Genomic DNA, 24,911 nt, shown 5'->3' on the forward strand with positions numbered 1-24,911 from the left:
ATTTTTAATATTATTTATTCTTTGTATCAAAGCTCTTAGAATTATTACTATAAACAATAGAGATACGGCGTGCTACAGAAACAAAACTGTTTTTAAATATCAGCCTACTTAGAAGGATTTTGCTGCATTTTTTATATATATATTACTTTTCAAAGCATTAACGGAAAAGATGAAGATGTTTCCAGTTTGTTTACGTCCTCCACTGACCTTCCTCTCTATATTTTCAGTAAAGAGTCCAATTCCAGAGTTTACCTGTCGTTAAGGGGATGTCGAAAGGCATTCTGGGAAACGGATTCTCTAGAGACAGAGTGGATTGAAGGAAAAATGCCAAAACTTAAAGGTGCAATGTGTAAGAATTTAGTTTGTAACGTTAAAAACAAATAATAACTGAACAGAATGTGAAGAAATAACAATTCTGATGTTAAATCAAAGACATGTATGGACTGTGCTATCTGCTCAAGTTAGCATGCTAACCAGCTAGCCCCAGGCCTGAAAACCGTTCTCTCTCCCAGCGGTCCAAAGCTCCTGTGCTAGCGGTGTAAACACCAACACTCCCAAGGAAGTCCGGCTAGCTGCATGGCTAACTGAGCTTACAGCAGCCACAGTCGTGAATGTATAACCAGAGTACAGTTAGCAGCGGTTAGCATTTACTCTGGTGATATCCTGCCTTACTTACATATTGCACCTTTAACTGCTTAATGAAATGACTTTATTACAAACTGATCACGTCTCTCTGTCAGAGTATTCGAGGGGGAATTCCTCCTTTAATGTGAGATATTGCTTTGTTTTGCTACAGCACAGTGTTGATATTCGACTCGAGTCTTTAGATTGTTTGTGTACTTTACATTAGATATTTTTTTTATAAGACATGACGTTTGGTTCCTGCAGTGTACTGGACCGATGCCCTTGTGCAAGAACATGTGCATGAAAGAGGAGCTAATAAAAACGTCACCTCATTACCTGTCCGGTTTCTCTCTTTTGACTCAGAGAGTTTCACATCTAGATGACATCTTTTACACCTTTAATCAAACCTATTCACCGGAAAAACTCACCAATTATAATCCCAGCAGACTCCCCGCTCATCACAACATTGTGTAACCTTCAGCCGAGCGTCTCACGCCCACCCAGCGCCGGTTTCAATCACACAGCCTGTGAAGGTCGGCCACAGAGGTTGGAGTCAGTTAGCTATTAAAAAGTTTTTACATGAGTTCAAATCGTGGAGCGGTGCGACCTCCAACATGAACCGAATGAGGGAGCACGCTGTGTGAATAATGTCAGAGAGGCAGATGTTACGGTGATGAGCATCGGTTCATTTCAGTCCTGATTCCAATGCAGATGAGAAGGTTCAGAAACTGTTTGATTTCTTCTCCCCAGGTCTTCTTTACCAGCTAGAAATAGAAACTGAACATCGTTTTATTGTCATAACTTTCCTTCTTTAAGGAGAATTAATTTTAAACATGATTTTGAAAAACAACATACAACAAATTGAATGACCAGTTTTGGTGATGTGAAGTTGTGTCAATCAAGTTTTCTCTGTAGCACAGCTTCTTTACTTCTTCTGAGTGGTTCTGATTGATGACAGCTGATGACTTTACTGGGCCCATTTAAACAGGGCTTGTTTGACGCAGCCACTAGACTCAGCCACAGACACTACAATGAGAAAGTCTAAGGAGCTCCGCATCGATCTGAGAGAGCGCATTACTGATTTAAACAGGTCAGGAAAGTCACTTGGAGCCATTTCAAAGCAGGTACAGGTCCAAAGATCAACTGTACAAACAACTGTAAGTATAAAGTGTAAGGCACAGTTGTGTCAGGAAGAAAACACAAACCATCAACTGCTGCTGAGAGAAAACTGGTCAGGATGATGAAAATACGGGTCAGAAGGTCATATATGGGTCAAAAATATGGGTCAGAAGTTAACATACGGGTCAGCACTGATCTGAAAGAACGCATTACTGATTTAAACAAGTCAGGAACGTCACTTGGAGCCATTTCAAAGCAGTTACAGGTCCAAAGATCAACTGTGCAAACAACTGTTTGTAAGTACAGCACGTTCTTTACAAGTGGATGTAAACGTTGTTTGGCTCAATACCTGTTCAATGACTTGCTCCTCAGATGGTCCCATTTCAGTTTTAAAATTGAAAAGTTGAATCAAAATGGAGGAAACTTTTCAAAACAATCTAGGCCACTGTATGTGGATATTTACGACCTATATTACATATATTACCATATTACAATTTACATTTGAGCAATAAATTGATTAAATATTATGCAAAATAAAATGTTGCTCTACCATCAACCAAACATTTACTTTATGGGAAGTGGTCCACACTTCAACTATCTGTTTCTTCATTATGGCCTGCAGACTCCCTCAGTTTTAGTGAACTTTGGTATGAAATCATTTCTTTTGCATGATGTTGGTCGCACGGTGGAGCCAGCTGTCAGCATCACAGGCATCAATGCAACTTCACAATTAATGGCATTACTGGCAGAAGGATAATTTGTCTTAAATACTCTGCACGCTCAGACTTCTTCCAGCAGATGTCAGCGTAAGCCTTTTTTAATCCCACCGCAGCAACTCAGTCCAGGACAACCTTGTTCCTCAGCAGCATTACTGCAGTAATTTAATGTTACTGGCGGGAGAATAGTCAGAAAAACATCCCTCTTATAATCACGTTTCTCTAAATTCATGGGACAATCTGAAAAACTGATTTACATAATCCTTTCCCTGGTAGATTATTGATATGCACGTGATGAATCTTGTTGTGATCCCGGCACATTCAGTGTCGCAGCTTCCTGACGAGCTGCACGGATGCATAATAAATGCGGCTGTCTGGTTCACAGGACTAATTTACTTGCAGATTTTTACTAACTAATCACACATCAGTCAAGTGGGAAGTTTCTTTTTTTCCCCCCACGTCTGGAGTTTTAATTAAATTTGAAGGTTAACTTTTAGTGCTGCGCGCCCTACATGCCTTTACAACCTCGCTAATAATAAAAGTGTTGGAAAGGGTGGAGAAACACACGGATGCATCAAAATCGATTAAAGTTTCATTTCTAAATGGACGTTTTACGACTCGTCTCGGGTCCTGGAGAAACATACAGAAATAAATCGCTCTAAAGTTCATTAGTGAGTGATTGAACCTCCTCCTCTTCCTCATCATCCTCCTCAGTGTGCTGTGACAGAGACATTTGCGCTCTATCCTCTATTATCTCAGGTCATCAATATTTAATCCAGGTCAAATGAAAGGTCTGCCTCTCCCCGGGGGGGATCTGAACACCTGACCGGCATTTTCATGCAAGTCACACCACCTTTCATTTTGTTTCGAAGGAAAGAGCGAAGAAAAGCTTTCACAGATTTGAAGCATCTCATATGTTTCACTTGATTTATTGATGTAGTTTGAAACCTCAAGAGCTCAGACAAGAACCCGCTTGTAGGTGCGGTTATTCAAGTGTATTGAACGCCGGCTCTTCAGTTCAGCAGCTGGTTTTCTCAGAGATTCACTCCTCACAAAGCCGTTCGTGTCGTGTCCTTTTCAAGGAACCGAGCTGATACAGGAGGAAATAAAAACATCCTTTGCCTTAAACATTATGCACTTAAAGAAGAAGTGCTCCGTCGAGTAGATTTCAGAAGAAAGTGCTCCCTGTTTTCGTCTCTTCACCTTCACAGTTTTATCTTCCAGCTGAGCTCAAATTACCAGTGCTCAGATGTGGCAGCCTGCAGCCCTGAGATTGCAGAAAATATCTTGTTTTACATCACACAGCTCACTTGACACGCTGTGATAGTGAGATATTATATCTGTGTATTTTCCAAGTAAAAATGAAGTATTACAGCTGGTCTACCTGCACAAGGACGTAAACACCTGCTATCTAAAATCTGAAGCCCTGTCATGTCATGTAACATGATTAAAGTTATTTGTTAAAGGTGCACTATGTAGTTTTGGGCAAGACATTTTAATCAGAAAAGAAAGATCTTAAAGGACAACACAATTTCATGCTGTTTTACTTTGTTTATATGTGGCGGACCCTGCCACCTTTCTATCTTCAAACAGTGTTCTGTTGATTCCTGCTGCAGCAGAGAGACGCACCTGACATCCATCAGCTCATCACCTCCTGCTGCATATAACCCTGATCTCTCCATCAAACTCTGTCGTTAATTCAAGTATTCGTATTCATGTCTTTGCGCGACACGATTTTTCTGCCCCTCTCTCAGCAATCAGCTCCATCGCCTTCATCTGCTCACCTGTGTGTCCCGGTGAGATCACTCCGCTCTGGAGCTCGCCTCCACCTGCTCGCCTGCCCGCCCTTGTCTTCGTCATTCATCTTTTTTTTGTGGAAATAGATCTTTTTACTCCACACCTGAGCTCGTGTCTCTGCAAACAGATATGTTCACATTTGTATGTGTCATAGAGAGATGCATAAAAAGGAAAATCTTGTATACAGAACAAATAACAGGCCAATCAGGTTGTACCGACAGTAACTGATATATCCAAAATAAGCAAAGCAAAGTATGAACATATTACCTAATATAAAGAATGAACAGAGGAATATTTTGATAAATCTTACACAACACGTCCTGTTATAATATCTTAACATCAGGAGGAAGCTTTAGAAGACAGCAGAGGTAATGAAGGATGTTCGATAATCGTCTTCCAAGGAGTTGTTTTCATGTTTATCTCCAATCGCCTGTCTCATTATCATAGATATAATAAAGGGATTGTGTTTGAGTTACCGGCTGTATAAGCTTATGTGACAATGGAGGGCAGTAAAACACAAGAAATGTGTGCTCAGGCAGAGCAGCCTTCATTTCTGTGTGTGTCCATAACTCTGTTTTATTTGGTATCAATTTTCCAAACAGGTCAGAGGACTTTATGTCTGAACTCTTCGTTCTCTTTGTCTGCCATTTTCTGTTTGTTCCCTCTCCAACAGTTTTTCACTCTAAAGGCAGTAAACTGAAGTCTCGTCTGCGTAAACGGAGGCGTTTTTATTTGGAAGCAGAACAGAATGGCTAATAACATGCGCGTCGTCGGCATCAGCAGAAACAAAAGCCTCCTCCGGGAGGCGTCGGATCAATGAGGTAAACCTCTCAATCAAACGTTGATTGAAGGGAGTCACTGAATCAGCAGGTTTCTGTGTCTGTCGGCAAATTGGGGATTCAAAGTCGCGCTTATGAGCTTATTGTCCTCCAGCGATAACCCGCCTTTAATATTCACTGAGACGTCGAGTGTGTGTTCACGTGTCAGACTGTGTTTGTTCAGTTTCACACAGTGACGAGAAAATCAGAGCTTGTTAACGAACGTCACATGGATTCCTAACTAAATGTCTGTCAGCGCCTCGGTAACGTGTTTCCATGTCACAAGAGGTTAATGGACCAATGAAGCTCATTTGTGATCAGCAGAACAGTACAGCCTGGTTTACACAACACTTAATCCATATTAGAAGCCCTCCATTTTGAAAATAGAGAGAGAGACAGATACTGTCACTATGCAAAACACTGAGCGAGTCACATTAGCGAGCATTAGCAGTTACTTGACTGAATAAAGTGTTAAAGGAAAAGTTCACCCAAAAAAAGAAATCCAAAAGTAAATTATTCACTCGTCCCCATGGAGCTTCACAGCAAAACAGCGTTGCAGCATTCTCCTCTGAAGTCCATGAAGTCATCCAGCGTGATCCAAATCTCCAGAAGCTCAGAGATCCCACTTCAAACAGGGTGCATGCTAACACTTTTAGCTTAGCGGCTACAGTGAGGATTAAAACACATCTTTTCAAATCAGTTTGGTCATCTCGGGGGGCTTCTGGACACTTGGATCACACAAAATGAGCTATACGGAGCCATTTTATGTTGTTTTTTTATTGCTTTAAGTCAAGTTCCCCATCTACTTCAGTCGTTTAGCAGAAGGCTGCAACACTGTTTTCGCTGTGAAGCTCCAGAAATGTTTGTGGACTTCAAAACTTCCACCAACTTTCCATCGGCGTTAGGGTGAGTAGATGATGACTGAATTCTTGTTTGTGGCCGAACTTAGCGATTAGCATAAGCAGTTAGTGATTAGCATAAGTAATTCACAGACTGGGGAAAGTGTTACCTGCTACCATTAACTGTCATTCAGCGTTAATCACGAGTTACCGGGGAAACAATGGTCGATACTTCAGGTGCTTGGCAGAGCTAGAGCGAGTAACAAGGTATCGTAACAACTGATGGACGGGCGGCACTAAAGGCCTTAAAAGCAAGAGCTAAGTGGGCTAAGCGTTAGCCATACCAATCGCTCTAAGAACGAGTATTAGTGTCCTGTTAGCATGGAGAACTAATTGACTAGACATGCTGGAAGTGGCGCAGGGTATCAGGGCTAGTAATGAAGTCAGGTAAACTGTCTAGTTAATGTTCAACAACCCAAGGTTGTTGGTGAAGGTGAGGTTCGCCCAGGGCGTCATGCAAGCTAGGACCGCCACTGCCTATAGTGTTGCTAAACCAAGTAAATGTGGCGTTATATTACAGCTTAAACTGTGATTTTTAAACATTGTTTTGTGTCAGCGAGACTAAAAAAGTGAAGACTTTGGGAAGTCAGCTGGCAGAGTTGAACTTGTCAGGAAGCTAGCTGTGTTACCCAGCCTGCAGTGATAACAGGGTTAGCAAGACTAGCAGGGTCAGACAGTAATTGCAGCTGAAGTCACAGGAGCAGTGCTGACTATTTTAATAAATACGTTCCGCACAGGCAACACTCCTAACTGTGTGTTGCACCAGTGTTTCACTCTGAGCTTTAAAGAGACGAGGCAGGAGAGAAAATACACGGCTGAACATGAGCATGAGTCGACACTCTTTTCTTACTATGAGTAACAGCGCACTCACAAAGCTGAATGTTCCCTCAGCCTCTCCGTACATTCACGTCCCAGACAATGTGATGTAAAAAAGAAGAACTACAAAGAGACAGAAAAACACAGTTACACAATACATTACAAGAGGCACGTTGCCCTCGTCCTGGGGGACGTCTTGTTCGATACCTATTTGTTCTGCTCACGTCTGCTGAAGGCAGGATGTTCATCACCAGGAGGAAGACGGAGAGAATGGACGTCTTAGTGAAGAGTTAGAGAGCGTGTTGTCGCTTCTTTGAATCAGGAAATGTGTGTTTTTGATAACCTGATGTGAAGGACGGATGTGTATTGTGAGTCGACCTTGTACAATCAAGGGAGAGGAGGTGTGAATGTTCTTATACATGCAGACAGATATGATGCCTCTGGTAGTACAAAACCATTACAAAGAAGGCCTCCCTGTATGTTGGGTTGTGGAGTTGTGGAGATACACAAGTATTTAGACATGCATATCCTCCTCTGGTACCCATAAAATCATTACTGTTTATATGTCGCTGTCACACAAGAACAAGAAAAATTCAAAGTCACCAAATTCAGACGGCAACAATTCAGTTTTTGTTCAGGGATGTGTGCGTATTAACCTACCGCCACTTCTCTGTGCAGATGTTTTGCTCGTGCGTTCATCACAGTCAAGAATATTCATAAAATCCTGAAGTGGCAACAAAAAGCTTCTCCAAACATTTCAAAGTATGTGTGACAAACAGACTATCAAAGTCCCAAACAGAAGCTCCAGCAGGAGGGCTGAAACAGAACACACAATCTGTTGATCCACGCTGTTTCATTAGCCGTCCTCGTACGCTTCACGTCGTAAACAAACATGTTTTTTGTCTGATAAAATAGGATTTCAGAGCGGCCGCGGTCGCACATCTCCGAGACAAAGCGTTGGATTTTTTTCTCACGCGCTTGCAAGCACCTCATGTAAAGATCAAACTCTGTTTTTCTCCAGTAAGTGTGACAGTGAAATCTTCCAGTTACTCACGCCAAAGCCACCACAAATAATCCCTCCAGTAACAGTGAGGAAGCTGGTAGATTGGCCCCTCTCCGCCTGTGACGAGAACACAACACTCGTAATCAGAGGATGACATTTAAATCAGGCAAAACACGCTCAGCGGGAGACATGATGAATGAACTTACAATGAATACACGGCTCAGAAGCAGAAACTTTGGCACTAAGTAGAGGAAACAAAACTTGGACGAGCGGGGCACACATTTGGATCTGAGCTGCCACTGCCGTTATCTCTAATGTGTACTTTTAATGAGCTGAATCTGAGCGGAGAGTCGCTTGATGTCATGCAGTCGAAGCCACTTAGACTGCTGCAAATGGTCAATATAGTCATTATTAGTTCAAAATAAACCACTGCTGTTTCAATGGCCCGTCTTTATTCTCCGCCTGAGAAACTGTTTTTGATGCTGCTTCTTCATTTGGTCAACAAATAAAAATCTGAAATCACAGTCTATGAGTATAATGAAGAGAAACACTGTTTACAGGGGTGATGATACAACACGTCCTCATATCTAATCTACTGAATAGGTCGATTGTCAGTGACTCCCTAACTCCCCCTAAGTGTACCTGCCACAAGCCTCGTTCATCTTACACTCACAATTTGGCTAGGTTCAGTAGGTAGGTTAGATAGGTTCAGTCTTTAAAACTACTCGGTTAGGTTCAGTCTTTAAAACTAGTCGTTAGGTTCAGTCTTTAAAACTACTCGTTAGGTTCAGTCTTTAAAACTACTCGTTAGGTTCAGTCTTTAAAACTACTCGGTTAGGTTCAGGAAAACACCTTGGTTTGGCTTAAAATCACTACGTTACTTTTGTAACTTTAGTTACGAAGGTGTTTTTAAGTGACTCAGCATTAACTTGTGCTTTCACACGGGACTCAAGCAGCAGCGATCGAACCAGCCAATCATCCCCAGCTTCCGTCTTATGTTACTTTATACACTTTGCCTGATGTCCTCCTTTGCTGTCCTAATAACAACTACAGCCACTAGAGGTTGGCCTAATGTAGCGTCGCCTCCTACATTTACACACTGAAGCATTCCTTGTTTGTATAAGTCTCTGTCCTGAACCTCCAGAAAGTCGTCCACAGCAGATACAACGATACTACAGTGTTAAAATGACATCCACTGGGATTATTCATCTTGGGAAAGAAGCTCAATGATCCCTCTTGAGTTTCCCTCCTGCACACCTGTCTGTCATTACCTCATCAAGCCACACCTGTCCCTCATTGAGCTCCTGTCTATAAATATCAGCCAGTTTTCAAGCTTCTCTTCGTTGAGCACTTGAAAACGAGCTGCTCATCTGTCTTTTCCAAATCATGTGCTTGCTTTTTGTCTTTTTTTTTTTATTACAGCGTCTAGAAAAATACGTTTAATTCAGGCCTCTCTGTCTGATTGTCTGCATTTTGGTCATTTTCTCTGTTTACAAAATGGAAAACTGATTCTTTCTGAGACTACTGCACTTAAAAACTTGTGAACTTTGCATGAATTTAAACAGGCTGAACATAAAACACAAGTCGAATGATTATGTAGCTTCTGATAAGAACCTACATTAGTCTCAGTTGTAGATTGCCAGCACTCTTTTCATTACTTTAAAATGTTTTTGCGAGAATTCTCCTCCAAAGAAGCGTCCTTTTAAAACTCTATTATACATTTCACTTTGACATTTAGTCAAAACAGGTTTTTTTTTTCCTATAAGAGACATATTTTTAAAGTGTCTGGTTTTTCTGACAAGCAGACTCATTTAGAGTTGAGTTGAAGGAAAATTACATCCTCCTTAGTGCTGGCTGTCAGCCGTCCTGGGGAGGGGATGTGTCGTATAGTGTTGGCAGGGTGATAAAGAGACATTTGAAATGCAGATATTAAAACGACATCAATCGCGTGTGCGGACGCGGTCTGACTGCGTGTTGGTGCATTAATCATCCTCACAGATCTGTGGGATGTGTACAGTGTCCGCTGATAGTCATTTTAACACAGTGGGGAGATGCTCACTGAATGCTGCGCTGTAAACAGAACCAGTGGGGTTTCCATGCAGGCGAAAATTATTATTTGGCTGAGAAGCTGCAGAGAAACTGTTAAAGTTGATCAATATAAATGTCCAGTAGCTGTAACTTTGAGAATATTCTTGCAGCAGTAATTGGGGTATTGATTCGGCTTTAATTATTAATGAAAGTAGCCTCAGGTGAGGGAAATAATTGGTATGGCATCTCTCATTATATGAACTGTTCCAGCATCCAAAATCAACCACCACCTTGGATGTTTTCCCCTTTTATTGCTTTTAAAAATCAGGAATAAAACTCCCGCACACTGTCCACACGCAAATAAGTTTAATGACAACGTTGCGCCACTCAGACCTTCATCAGGTTGAGCACGTTTACATGCACACTGATAAACCGATCACCATCTGATTAATGGAGTTACCAGATTATTCAAGTGGTCATGTAAACGGCATTAATGCGATGTGCTTTATCGGATATAAGCCGCTATGACAAATCCGATAAACGCACCTAGTTTTTTGCACAATATTCCTTTTTATTCGGTGCATGTTTCCCGGTAATCCAGTTTCTTTCGTTATTTTAAATCTGTGCATGTGGAAAAACCGAGAAGAAACCGGATGTCGTCAAATCGCGAGTAAAGTAGTTAATCATTCAGACCACCACAGGGTCTAATATTTAAAAAAAAGAAAAGAAATTCACAATCATGGTCGATATGATTTGGGGTTTTTGACAATAATTTACAAAAAAAAGGGAAAAAAGGTCCTCAGAACACTGTTTGAAGCTAGAAAGGTGGCCGGGTCCGCCACATATAAACAAAGTAAAACAGTATGAAATTGTGCTGTCCTTTAAGGTCAGTTTGTTTATTCAGACATGAAAACAAAGAGTTTGTTTGTTTAGCTTGTTTTGACATAAAAAAAATCAGTCAGTGGAGATTTTTCTCTTCTGATTAATATTTCTGCCCCAAAACTACGTACTGCACCTTTAAATTCTGAACCTGTGTCCAGGTGCAGTAGTTCGACATCCTCCTTTTTTCTTCTTCTCTGTGTATATTTGTGGACTGCAGACCAACTTTAAAGGTCTATTGGACAATTTACTTTAACTTAAGTAAAAGTTAGATAAAAGCACGTCCTCCTGTCACTGCACTGACGACTCCCCCCTGCCTCTGTACTGTATATGAAGGCTTATGAATATTTGACCTGCTCCTGCCGACAGCCGATACGCTCTCTTAGGAGAACAGAAGGTCAGCTGAGGGACAACACGGCGACTGAGTTGACAATTTCTCTCGCAAAAACATAAAATTGTGAGTGAAAAGCGTCCTCCCACCAGCGAATGTCTCAGGGTGACTCCAAACTCCAGTGATAACACATAATGAGCTTAAGTTTCACGCCGGCAGCGCAACGGGTAGTTTATTTCCATATTTCATATGAGGGATACCGGGGGGCGCGGGGGAAATCAACCCATTTATATGATCATGTAATTGCGAGCTTTCAAACTCTCCCAGTCCATTCTGAAAAGTAAATCAACTTAACGTTTCATATGAATTTCCAGTGTGGCAATAAAATGAGAAATGTGCCTCTGATTTCAAATCTGAGAACGAGCAAACTTACTGATTTGGAGACGTATTTGTGAGACGCGTATGTTTTCAATAAATCACCAGTGTCTTGGACGACTTTGCATAAAAGAAACTGCGGGCAGCTTTACACTTCTCTGTGGACTTCTAAGCCAACCTTGAGTCCAAGTTCAACTCTGACACAACAAAGCTGTAATAAATAAATAAATAAGTGCTGCTTAAATCTCTCCTATAGGAACCAGTGGCATTATCTGTCGCTTGAAAGCCCTACCTCCAGGCGCAGCTTTTATAAATGGACTCTCTCTCTGTCCCCTCCCTCTGCATGCGCTTTTTTTTTTGCTTTCGGGATAAAAATAGCCCATCAATTTGACATGCTTACCATGTCAGTGAGCGGCACACATCTTACTTTATAAATGCAGGGAGGAGAGCGACAGACAGACAGCAGAGGAGGAGAGAGGAGGAGGGAGCTAATGTGGAAGTTTTCATTGAAACTCTCGGCTCCCGCTGCATCTCCTTATGTAAGCTCGGCTCACTGTTTGCCTCATCGTACTTTACTTCTGTACCTTTTTTTTGTAAAGACACTCAAATATTCAGAAAGTCTTGAGTTACAAAGATCCACATGCTCATTGTTTTCCAAAGAAAGTGACAAAAAAAAAGAAGTCCTCCCTCCGGATGATGCAAGTGTTTCACTCTCCCGCCGCCGCTTCTTCTTCTGACATTTTTCTGATCCCCGCCGTCACGAGGCTTCATTGATTTATTCGGTTCAATCAGCCATATCTGCACCAAAGATAATAGGCGGCCGTGTCTTTATGGGGGTTTAGAGCACTTCTAATTAAGAGGAGAATCAATATATTAACAGTCACATTCATAATTATAACTAATGGCACTTCCAGAGCACAGGAAAGGGCACGTTGGGAGGCAAGTGTCGTTCCGATAAAAATCACACCTCACAGTCTCCGAGAAACTTTTAATCAATGCTGAGTACAGTAATGAATATATAATTAGCTGGTGCTCTATTGATTAAGAGCAATTTCTCCACAGCCTCCAGCTGATTAAAGCATTTCATTTCAAGAGTTCCTGGTACTTTACTGTAGTTTGTAGGTAGGTGTTGAACTGCAGCTGTCATTATACGAGCTTCACGGTGTCTGAGGGGTCGTGATCTTTTGTTCCCTGCAGCTCCTGCAGCGTTAGCAAGATGTTGTTATAGTTTTTAAGTTTTTAAAATGTTTCTTTTTAAAGAAATTTGAGTTATTAAGTGGCTTTAACACTGGGCCTTGTTGAAAGTCATCTTTTTCCATGCTCTTATGAGCAGAACTGTTGCCTTATTAGGTTAAGAAGTTCAACATTTTGGGTAATATGTATTGATACCATTCTGGTGTATGTCTGGTAAACATGAAGCCACAGTAGGACCAGCAGCTGGTTAGCTTAGCTTAGCTTTCAGAGTATAGAAACAAGGGGGTATAGCCAAACCCCCAGGAGGAGCGCCGGGCTCTGAAGCCAGTTTTCGTAGTGGCCAAACCGTGTAATTACAACGTCACGTGACGCACTGCAGTTAATTTCATTTGTTAAGTTAATTTGTGAGCTTCAGATGTGTTGCTTCCTTTGTTATCTTTCTAGTCATCGACCGTCTCAACAATGCCATTAAAACCCTGAATATGTTGCTTTCACACAGGACACGAACAGCAGCCTCCTGAGTGAAAATCTTGTGCTCGTTTCACCCAAACATCTGGCCTCCAAACGCATCACTATTTACGCTACTTCCTCCTCTGCTGTCGTAATAGGTAGCGTGACCACTAGAGGTCGCCACCTAACAAGAAAAGTAAATATGGGCCATAAAAAGCTGCTTTCATCAATCCGCTCATCTCACTCTTGGCAAGAAAGCAAATAACCATCGTTCCCAAAATGTCAAAATATTCCTTTGAAATCGAATTTTAAAGTGATTGCTTTTAATTTTAGATTAAAATAAGAAATTTTCACCACTTGTACCTTCGTGTATATCTGGTACAACACACTCTACACTCAGTCTGTGTCCTTTGTGCTCCATATACAGAGAGGTCTACTGCTCCTGAGGTAAGGTGGACCCCTCAGGCCCTGACTTAAAACCCTCAGGGGCCTCATTAAAGCTAAGACTTTGGCTTTCCTTCTGTGATAGGAGTGGAAATATCTTGTTCTAGCCAAGGCCGGGAAGAGGAGAGTATGTGAGAGTCAAATAGACAGAGAGAGTGGAGTGTAACAACTGTGAGTCCATCCATTAATGTCTCTTCGCGTTTCAGCTTGTCTTTACAAGAAGAACCAAGGTCAGCAGATTGCTGAGTTCAATGCCGGCCCCTCGCATTAGTCCTCCCTCTCACTCTGGCTTGCAAGCTTTTACCTTTGGGCTGTCATGCTCGTTATGCAATCGGTTCAGATTTGATTTTCCCAGGCCCAGAAATGCAGCAGACAAGAGATGGTTGGATAAGGACACGTGTGCTCTGCGATAAGGGAATCATCAGTTGCACAACATGAAACATATCGCAGCTCTTAATCTGTTGTAAAAACAGTGCTGTAGAGATGCTGTGGATGTGGGTGATGGTTTTTCCCATGACAGTAAACTGGGTCAAGGAGCTGTTCATTAAGAGGAAGTAATTATCTCATCACTGGTTGATTATGGCACATCGTATTTGTTGTTTTGCTGTCATCGGGTTCATTAGCAACTCATTATCTGTTTGGGTATGTCCTCAAGTTATAATAACAGCTTTATACATTTTAATTTGGCATCTACTTAAAAAAATAGTCGGAAAAAAGAGAACTCATTAGATCATGTCAGTTTTTTTCATGTTATTTTACGCTCTTGAACACTTGAACACAATGTCCGTTCTTTAAACACAGATCGAGTCCTCTTGGCGAACGTAACCATCTATTTTTATCATTAATCAAAGGAAGGTAATACTGAGTGCCTTCTATCCTCTTCACTTTTTCCAATCCACATCTGTTAACCACTGATTTTCAAACACAATTAACAGAAGAGGACTTGACCTGATGAGGTCTGGAGTACGTTATAGTTGAGCTTTATTAAAAATGTGCAGCAGAAGTTGTAATTATTGTATAATCATGTGCTTCAGAACTCATTAGTCTGGATTCTGTCTCAATTGACCATCTGCCCCTTTATTTATAAGCTGAAACGCGAACGACTCCGAAACTCAGAGCTGACACGTGTCCTTAACGACTCTGTGAGGACACTCCCACACAGAGTTTAAAAGTTTAAACTTAGTTTTTAAGGTTTAAGGAAGAAAACAACTTGGTTAGGTTTAGGAAAACATTGTGGTTTGGCTTAAAATAACGTTACGTAGGTAACTTTACTTAACTGCTTTAGTATGTGAAAATAACTTACCGTTTTGGCTTCAACACGGGACACGAACAGCGGTCTCCTGGGTAATAATCATCCTCCCTGCCAACTTTTCACTCTTTTCTTCCTCCTGACTTCCTCCTTTGCTGCCGTAATATTTACTACAGCCACTAGAGGTCACCGTATAACAAGAAACGCAAAATATGGGATGGCAGAATGAAATGGATTTCAGAAGCTTTGTGATCTGATCACTTGAAAATGAATGCACTCCATTCCCATGAACCTCTTCTGTTTGGCTTTAACTGAGGATGTTAGGCCTCTCTCAAAGAAAACACACCAAAGTCCTTGTGGGTTTCTCATTACATCGTTCCAGGCAGAGCAGAATACATCTACAAACACCGACTTCATGCAGGAGCTTTTGAGGCCGTGTCCTGTTCAGTTCCCAGCTCGCCAAAGTACACATTCACCTTCTCTTTTCCCCACTTCCCTCACAACACATCACACATCTTCTTTTAGCCCCAAAATGCCTTTTGAGATTTGCCAAACGCTGCTCTCTCCTTCACCTTTTTTAATCTGCCGTAACAAAACATCGTGCCCGATGGCAAAGACAGGAGGGAGCGGTAAAGGCCTGCCATTGATTGGACTACAAACAGTCGCTGTCTGTGCTATCTCTGTCGCATGTTCAATAACAATGGAGCGTTTCAAATGCGATCTCAAGGTCATCTGGATGGCTCTATGTGAACTTCAAAGTCTGTCTCATGTTACTTTGATTCGGTGTGAGGTTACAACCTGAGATCTATATGACCTGAATTGGCTCCCATTTCTAATCTTATCAGTTCTATCTGAAATATTTAAAAGCATGTTCAAAGGCTCGGTCCGACCTTGTTCTCTCATCTTCCACCAAAGATGTCCTTTCATTGGTGGGCATACGCACCATCTGCTCACTGTTTTCCCCATTCAGACCTACAGTACCGTACCTACCTTACCTACAGTATAGACACTAAGTAACAGTGGTAGATATATATGGAAGAGCCATTAATGTTTTAAACATTGCATTTTAATGTGTGATACCAATTCTGAATGGGAACATCTGACTTTTCAGGTTTTTCTGTATAGACGTCTCATGTTGACATTTTCCCATGTGACCAAGAGTTCAACCTCTCAACCCCCCCTTTTGGGGATAATGGACCATTTTCAGTCATTAGGGCCGTTGCTCTGGGGACACCAATGTCAGTCTGACACAAGGTCGGTCGATAGGCTGAACACTTTGTTCCAGTCTGAAATATATCAATAATTATCAAATGGCCTGAATGAAAATCTAGCGCAGGCATTCATGATCCCGAGAAGATAAACCCCACTGATGCCTTGACTTTTCCTCGAGCAGCATCATGAGGTTGCCTTTTTTTGGTCTTTACTGAGGTATAGTTTTATGTGCTAGCAGCACTGGAGGGAACACTGGGTAAATTTTCCATATCGAGGAACGCTCAAAGCTCCAAATGGTCACAGTGGGAATAGAAGCCTGTTGTTGTCTGAGTGTGAACACAGACTGACTGTATCCTCAATATGCATGAATATATGGATGTTCAGCAGACTGAAAACACGCTGCTACTCTCAGATCAATAGTCCTGCAGCCTCCGTCAGCTCGTTACTCAAGGGACGAAACAAGTTGATTCTGTACCTGCAGCGCTACATATATAACTCCCACTGAAGGCGTTGGCTTTTATTGAACAATTCCACAAACTTATTACACCGCCATGTATCCTCGTTCCCCAGATGATAAAGCTCTACATCTGCATTTTACAGCATGTGGGAGGTATTATACTCAAAGTGATTGCGTCTCCTCTCTGGTAACTGGTGGTCGCTCTCGGAAAAACTACTGACACACTTGTTGGGAACGTTCTTCTTTTCATTTTTCTTGTCAGCAGCTGGAAACCTTGAGAGATTTATATGTAATAGATATATAGAAATACTGTGGGTTTCGTTTATGTCTGTGTGTGTCATCCTCTCCTATACATGTCAGTGTACAAAGTTTTTTTTTTTTTTTGTCATTATTGAGTACAAGCACAAAGTAATTTGAAATGAAGGGCAAAAACCTCACAGTAATCATGTTAACTTGAGTATCTCCGAAGGCACATTTTAGGTTAATTACAGTTTGATGAAGCCAAAATGTGCTAATTACATAGACCTTGCCATGGGGTGCAATTTCATTTTTGAACGCACAAACAGCCAAATTGTTTCCTCCGCGCTTTCATCCAGCATATCCTGGAGGTAAGATATCAGGACTTCCCCAAAAACCCGCCGTGTTGCCTGTGTCTTCGGGTGCCTCTTGTATAATACATCACTATTAATGGATTCAGCTCCCGGAGGAGCACTTGACCTGCAATTTGAAGAGGAAGCATCTCTCAGTCGAGAAAATTTACAGGGTCTTGACGAGGGCGCTTCTCCTCAAAATGCTCAGCTAACAGCTTTCTCTTCCAGAATAAGAAGATATGTGTTATATGAAACATAACTTAAGATATATCTGTGTATTTCCAAACCTAACACAGCTCAGGTTGTGAATCTGAGACAGTGTATAGACACAGAATGGAATTATTATCTGGCTGCAGCTCCATAAAGATGCATAAACATTTTATCTAATCAGGTTTGAGTTCAGTCATTTTCCTGAGTTGTTTCTTCTCAGTGTAACACCTTTTTCTAAATGATCAAGTTAAAGGTGTAACTTGTAGAATATGGCCAAGGCAGCTCCAAAAATATAGGGGGCAGCATATCAACAAACTGTCAGACAACTGCTGCTCTTTGCTATCCTTGGCTGTAGCCAGCTAACGTTAGCTAATTAGCTCATGGCTCTGTTAGCTTTGTAGCCAGTGGACTCAGCTCAACTGGGTTTGGCAGCCTGACTTGAACGAGAACACAACTGGACACCGAACTGGGACTGAACACAGCCTCAGAGATCGTCAGAGGTCAGTTTGAAAACAGGGGATGGAGGCGATTTACAGCGGCTCTGATCAATCCTGCATTCATGTGCTCCTCAGATGGTCCCGCTTCCTGAGTTTGGAAGTTGTTCTTCCGACTTTGGTATGTTCTTGAGCGTCAAGTCGAAATGTGGGAGCAACATGGACATTGTTTTGCAGCTGTTTCTGACAGACGTCTTTGGCATAATATCAACACTGTTGTCTCAATGTTTTAAACAAAAATTCTGGCAATATCTTACGAATTGCTCAAAACAGTCTTTTTATTTGAAGTGACAGTGTTTTGGCCAAAGTGTCCACAAAAAAAAATATTATGTCATTTAATATTCATATCCATGCACCATTTTCTCATCTGTTTTCCAGCTTTTATCCCCCGGCTTCATGGGATTTTTTCCCAATCTTTGAAAAGACTCCTTTTATGAGTTTCTAAATATTGAGCAAAGACCATTTTATCTCTCTCCAGCTTTTTTCTCCACCCCATCAGTCCCTGACTGTTTTTATGAGTCTCTCTTTGCATGTCTGTCCATTTCTCTCTCTGTTTGTGTTCTGTTAACAGTTGGAGGACGAGTGGATAGCTATGTTATTGACCTAGAGTATGATGAACTGCGGACCCTGTGCGTACCTTGCAGGAGAGCTGTTGGAGATCATCTGAAGGTAAAGCCTCATCTCATCAGGTGTCCTCCATCCCTGAGAGAGGCTGCAGGTGGAGGCCAGAGGACGGAGATGATGGATGCGAGCGAGGTCAGCGAGAGATAAAAGCAAGATTCAGTTTCAAATGCCAGATGTGTCTGTGTGCTGAATATCTATTGAAAAATCCATGGCTGAATTATGAGCCCAGAATATGCAACAAAGAGAAAATAGAGGCAGCATTAACAGAACATGAAATTCAGGTATATTTTTTAATAATACTTTCCTCTCAGCCCACTGCCAACATAGTGATTTGTTTGCCAGCCTCAGAGCTCATTGCCATCCTTATGCAACCTATTTTTTTGGTGCATGTGTCCCTGCTGATCTGTTGTTTTTTTTTTAACAAGCCGGATAGAACGCCAAATAGCTAAAATTTACAGGAATAGTTTGGCATTTTGGGAAATAAACTAACTTTGCTTTCTTGCCAGGACTAAGAGGAGAAGATCGACGTGACTCTCACGTCTACCCATCTTATATGTAGTGACAGCCAGCAGCTGGTTAGCTTAGCTTAGCTTAGCACAAAGACTGGTAGCAAGGGGAAAACAGGTAGCCAGGCATTCTCCAAAAAGATTTCACCGGCACCTCAGAAGCTCACTAATTGGCACTTAAGTACTCGTTTGACTAGTGCAGTCTTTTTCACAGTGACTACAAAACTTGGCTTGGCCAACAAAAAAAATGCACATAACCTCCATGTAAAACCAAAACTTGCACTATATTTTTGTTAGAGATTACATTAAATTGATAGAACAGGTTAATTAGTGAGTTCTTGAGGGGCTGGTTGGATGATTTTGTTAACTTTTGGACAGAGCCAGGCTAGCTGTTTTCACTTTACCAATCTTTATGCTAGCATACACTAACCTTCTGCGGGCTGGCTTATTATCTTTTTCAGAGATGCTTTATTGGTTTGTCTGGGAAGAGGGTTTACTTGGGACAGATGTCAGAATCTGAACTTTGTAAGAAACTGAATTTATCTTTTGTTGTGGATTGATGAAGGGTTGGTATTTTTTGGTTAACTCTGGGATCTTCTATTTTTGTGATAGCTGACCCGTTCACACATTAAGCACATACTAATACTCCTACACAATACACTATTTTTTCATTATGCACTTCAAGAAAAAAATTGAGCTGCCTCAACAAAATGCTCAGCTTTAGTAACAAAGAAAAAATTTCACTTTCAGCTCATAAACACAGTATAGTTGTCAGTATTCGGACTTTGAAGAGATTGTGCTGAAAAATGTGTCAGTTCAGAAGGAACAACCACACAAGCTTGGAAGAGGTGGCTGCACAACATTGTATTTCAACTTTATTCTCCACATTTTGACTTTTTTGTCGACATTTCGACTTTTTTGCATATTGAAAAAGAAAAAACTTCCTCCTCATTTTTTTTTCTCACCCTTAGCGTAGAGCGTCAGATTGGATTTACAAACACGCCCACAGAGTGGTATCAATCTTTTCCTACTTTTGGCAAGAAAGCAAACAAAGTGTGCCGAACGATTCCTTCAAAAAACTTGATGACACTGTGACAAAAACGTAAAAAAGTACAGTGTCTGCCTTGCGGTGCTTTTTGTTTGAAAAAGAAGCATATTCCTAGAAATGCTCGCAGTATCACACACACACACACATTTTCTTGATTCATGTTTTCCTCACAAACCCACCATCATGCTTGACTTGCTTCATTTTGTCGACTCAGCAAGCCTGAAATCCAATGACTGTCAACAAGATTCCCCGACACGGCTCGCCACTGGCATTTTTTTTTTCAACACAAGAGAGAAGCCAAAGTACGCTGCTCATGAATAAAGAAATGTGTGAGTCCTCCGAAAATGTCTTCAACTGAGATGAAAGGTTTGCGTAGCCCTCCTGTAGGGAAAGGTCTCCTCTGACTGGCAGTTTAACCTCTCCCATTTGCGGGTTCAACGTAATGGCATGCAAATGAAAAAAAAAGGTTTTCTAATCTAACACTGGGGAAAACGCTGTCAGGCCAAATAGTAGGAAGATTGATGACGACTAATGTGACTGCAGTCAAGCCATTAACATCCATTTCCCCTCAGCTGTACGTGGAGACACGAGGCTTCAGCGGTTCAGTTTCATACTAAAGCAGCCAGGAACTACATAACTTTTAATAGTTATGACTATCAAGCATTTCCAGGCTTGTTTAAAATCAACTTTTAACACCTAAGGCTTCAAGTAATTCACCACGGAGGACTTCATATTGTAATGCGCAGGAATAACTGCTGGTTGAGGACGTAAGAGAGGGTTTTGCATCCACAGTATCTAATTCAGGAAGATGCTTCTTTTAAAAGAAAGCCGGCATAAACAGATAAATCTATAGAAGCTATAGCCCATCTATTATTCATGGCCTTTCCGTAGGTCTTAGTACCAAAGGTCAAACCATACATATTTTAGCATCCTCTTCCTGATCTGTCAGACTCTACACCTCAGCTCGGCGAAAAAGCCCTCACTCATCAATGTGTTGTTTTTCACCATAAGACACCTTTAGCTTTCTAAGAAGTTCTTCTCTATTCGTGTTTCTGAAAATGGCTCCACTTTCACAGCAATCATGTGAAGTAAAGCTTCTTCCTGGAATCTATAAATCTGTCGCCAGAGAAGAGGAGTAGGTTTAATGGTCGGAGATTCGTTGTAAGGTCACTCACCCTATGATTTTATACTATCCCCGGTGCGTCTAAGTCACTAAAGAACACAACCTATTAATCCCAGTTTAGAAGATGTAAGGCTAACACAGTTTGTTCTGGCAGTAAAGACTGAAAACAGCTTCAACCTTGAGAGAATTTCTTTCCTTCTTTGAGCCAAAATGCTGTTTACAATCTGGATCTTTGGAATAAAAGTTGAAGGTTAAAACTCTGTCACACAATACATGATTGTAAGGCTGATTATCAAACCGATTCCAACAAGATGATTGATTTTTAAGAATGAGAAGAGTCTGTTCTTGGTCAGTGGAAAGTAGAGAAGGACACCGGAGACTGTAAACACACATTATGCTTTTATAATGCATGGGAAGACCACTTTAAGACTGTGCAGACAAACCACATCAACATACACGATCATTTTAGACGTGACTGTGGCAACCATTTGATAAAAAAGGCAAAATATATTCATTTACACATTGTGATTATATCTCAAATGCGAGTCATCATTTTCACAGTCAAGACCTTTTATTGTTTCTAGTGTGTTGCAGACAAACAACAAGAAAAGAGACAACAGAAAGAAAACAAGATTTAACAAGGCAAAAACAAAAGACGTAACAAAAGATAGCAGAAAAAAAACCCAAGACAAGACAAAAGACAGAAGACAACACAAATACAAGAAGAGAAATGAAAGACCAAACAAGAGACAACAAAAAAAGATAAAATACTGAACAAGAGACAAAAGACATGAAAACAAACAGATAACCAAAACAAATACCCAAGATAAGACAAAAGACAGGGGGCAAGACAAAAAAACACAAAAAAGACAAGAGACAAATGACAAAAAAGAGACAACACAAAAAGACAATAAACAAGGGACAACAAAAAAGATAAAAGACTTAACGAGAAGAGACACAAGACATGACAACAGAAAGCAGAAAAAAGATGGAAGCAAGGAAAAGAGACAAGATGAAAACAAGACAGGAGACAACATACAAAAACAAAAGCCCAATATAAAAAAGACAGAAAACAACAAACAAAAGACAGAGACGAGACAAAAAAGACACACAAAAAAACCCAAAAAGAGAAAAAGCTAAACAAGACGAGACGAGAGACAAAAGAGAAAAAGAAACAAAGAGAAACACAAAAAAGACAAAACAAACTAAATCCAACTGAAAATTCAGAATATCAGACGATGGTAAACATGAGGTATTCAACGTACAATGATAATAAAACCATAATGCCAATGACTTCTGCCACGACTAGTCATTTTCCACATCCCTGTTAACCAGGAGTGTCTGCTGTGCACCGCACCACCTTCATCTAGTATCCAGTCCACATCATTATCACACCAATCTGGACGTGTTACTTTGAAGTCTGTGTTAATTTCACTCCTGCAGGCTTTTTTTAATCCTTCTATCAGTTGGAAAGCTCGACCCATGAACGGCCTGAGTTTCAGCTTGTTGGGATCTATCTATCTATCTATCTATCTATCTATCTATCTATCTATCTATCTATCTATCTATCTATCTATCTATCTATGCATCCATCCATCCATCCATCCATCCATCCATCCATCGCTGCTGTTCAATAATTGCTAAGTGACTGTAACGCCCATTTATGTCATTAGGAGCCCTCATATCAGTTTCTAACATGGTCTTTATGGAGGTTTAGATGATAAACTACCAGAATGTTGGGTCACTTCTGGGTTCACCACTCTCCATTTCACTTAATTTGCAGACACGAGAATCAATGGACCCTCAACAGAGTCTGACACTCACGCAACAAAGACATTTTTACTGTATCACTTTGGTCAAAAGATTTCTGTTTCTTCAATCGCTCTGTAGGTTATTTTTGCTGGTTCAATAAAAAAAATAAAATATTTTTGCCTTGCTCTTTCATGACTACACTGGCAATCATTTTCAAATTTAAAGTCCTTTGAATGACAAAGAACAAAGTCGAGGCTTTCAGGGAACATGCTGATCACACTGCAGTGAAGCTGATTGACTTTATTCCCTCACGAAAGTGTTTGAAATTTCTCCACAAAGCTTGTTGGAACAGAAACTGCAGCCAAAAAAGAAAGAGAGAATAATTATTCTGGTTTGATGTCTGAGACAATTTTTTTCCCCCAGCTGCAGTTAGTTTTGGGAAGCGTTGAGCTCTAATTTGAATTAAATCAGCCGAAGCAAACACAGAAATAGAGACTGGTGACTTCATAATGTGATTTAGGTGACAAGCTGGTATGTCGGTAAGTCTGTCACTTCAGTCAAGAGGAAAAAATTATAAGAACTATTGGATTTAATTGCTGTGACACTGTGTAAAGACATTCATGTTCCCCAGAGGTTAAACCCAAATGAATGTGATGATCCCCTGACTTTTCCTTCAGTGCCACAATGATGGTGACTTGTTTGTTTTTTAGTAAAATATATGGAAAACTGTTGACTGTTGGATGGACTGGCATGACATTTGTGACTGACAGTCAAGGTCTTCAGAGGTTGAATCTTTTTGACTTAGGTCTTCCCCTGACTACGCAGCAGTAGGCCAAAACTTCTGTTTATCAAGTTAAATATCTCAATTGATACTGGATGGTCTGATATAACGTTTGGTATTCATGGTTCCTAGTTGATATACCGAATGACATGAATCTACTGCAATAAAGTTTACATTTTTGGTTGAGGGCAAAATGTCTGAACAACTATTGGAGGAATCTCCGTTAAATTTGGGACATGCATTCATGTCCCCCACTGGATGAATTATTACCTTCGCCAACCATCAAATCAACAAACAATTCTGAAGAAGCACACCGGCCCTTTAAGAGTCCACAGCAACACTAGCAACGCTGTAAAACTAAATGCTAACTTGCCTGCAATTACAATGCTAACATGCCTTAGGATGTATAACACAACGTAACCTACAGCTGAGGCTGATGGGATTGAGTTTTGCAGGTATTAGACACGTCACAGTTTTGATAAAGTTATGAAGACTAAATGAAAAACCTCCAGACTTACAAAGCCAGAGGTTTCATCACCTGGAGGCCATGAATGGCTTTGGGGATATATTTTTAGATAATCCGTTGTGGACTGATAAAGCTAAGTTTAGATTTTCTTAATCATCACATAAGTTTCACACCAATGTCTTGTATGACAGTTAAGTGTGGTGAAATTAGGACAAGATATTACATTCGCCATACACTTTCATGCTCATCCTAAAGATGGCATCAGTTGGATAATGAAATATTGTGTAAGTGTTGCGTCTACAGTAAATGAATGGGACCTCCTTTATTTGTTAATTGTGAGACGTTAATAATGGAAGCCTTCTCAAATGTCTTGATACATTTCCAAACTACTACAGGACGTTGTTTTGTGTTTGAGAAGAAAATACGAGGAGCAATACAACTGTGAAAGCGTCTAGGTGAATGTCAGAGTATCAACTATCTGAATCAAAGCTCTACGCTCTTATTTTTCCACCCTATCTGGCTAATTTTATTTCTCGTGCATAATCCATTTCTTAAGTGGGCTAATTGAATTTTCATGAGATTATAGCTCCCTTCCCAAGTGTGCTTAATTCCTTAATACTCCATTCTCTGTGTACTATTTGCAAATGTGCCTTGTGCCATCACTCATTTCTTATTAATGCCTATTAAGATGGTAATCACAGGCCTCATTATCTGTGGAAAAAAAAGCTGCGCCGGGCTCCAAAGTGGCTCAGCGGTGTCTGACGGTAAACAACAGATCACAGTTTGAACCAATATTTGACCAATCAAATCAGTTTCACTTACACTGAATGATAAACGGGTCAAATCTGTTGGAAATACATTAACATAATAGCTTCCTGAAAAAAAAAAGAAAAAAATCGACAAGGT

The 24,911-nt window shown here is 40.7% G+C and overlaps 1 protein-coding gene across 1 annotated transcript in view; it reads left to right on the top strand.

Moving 5' to 3' along the window:
- Positions 1 to 18,476, top strand: part of LOC141014340 (adhesion G-protein coupled receptor G6-like) — a 49,769-nt gene extending 31,293 nt beyond the window's left edge. Inside the window, exon 26 of the mRNA XM_073488079.1 lies at positions 18,277 to 18,476. Within this exon, the coding sequence (XP_073344180.1) occupies positions 18,277 to 18,476 (200 nt within the window). The remainder of the gene's footprint in view (positions 1 to 18,276) is intronic.
- Positions 18,477 to 24,911: the final 6,435 nt, after the last annotated feature.

This window comes from Pagrus major, chromosome 19 (assembly GCF_040436345.1).
Source record: "Pagrus major chromosome 19, Pma_NU_1.0".
NCBI classification, from domain to species: domain Eukaryota; kingdom Metazoa; phylum Chordata; class Actinopteri; order Spariformes; family Sparidae; genus Pagrus; species Pagrus major.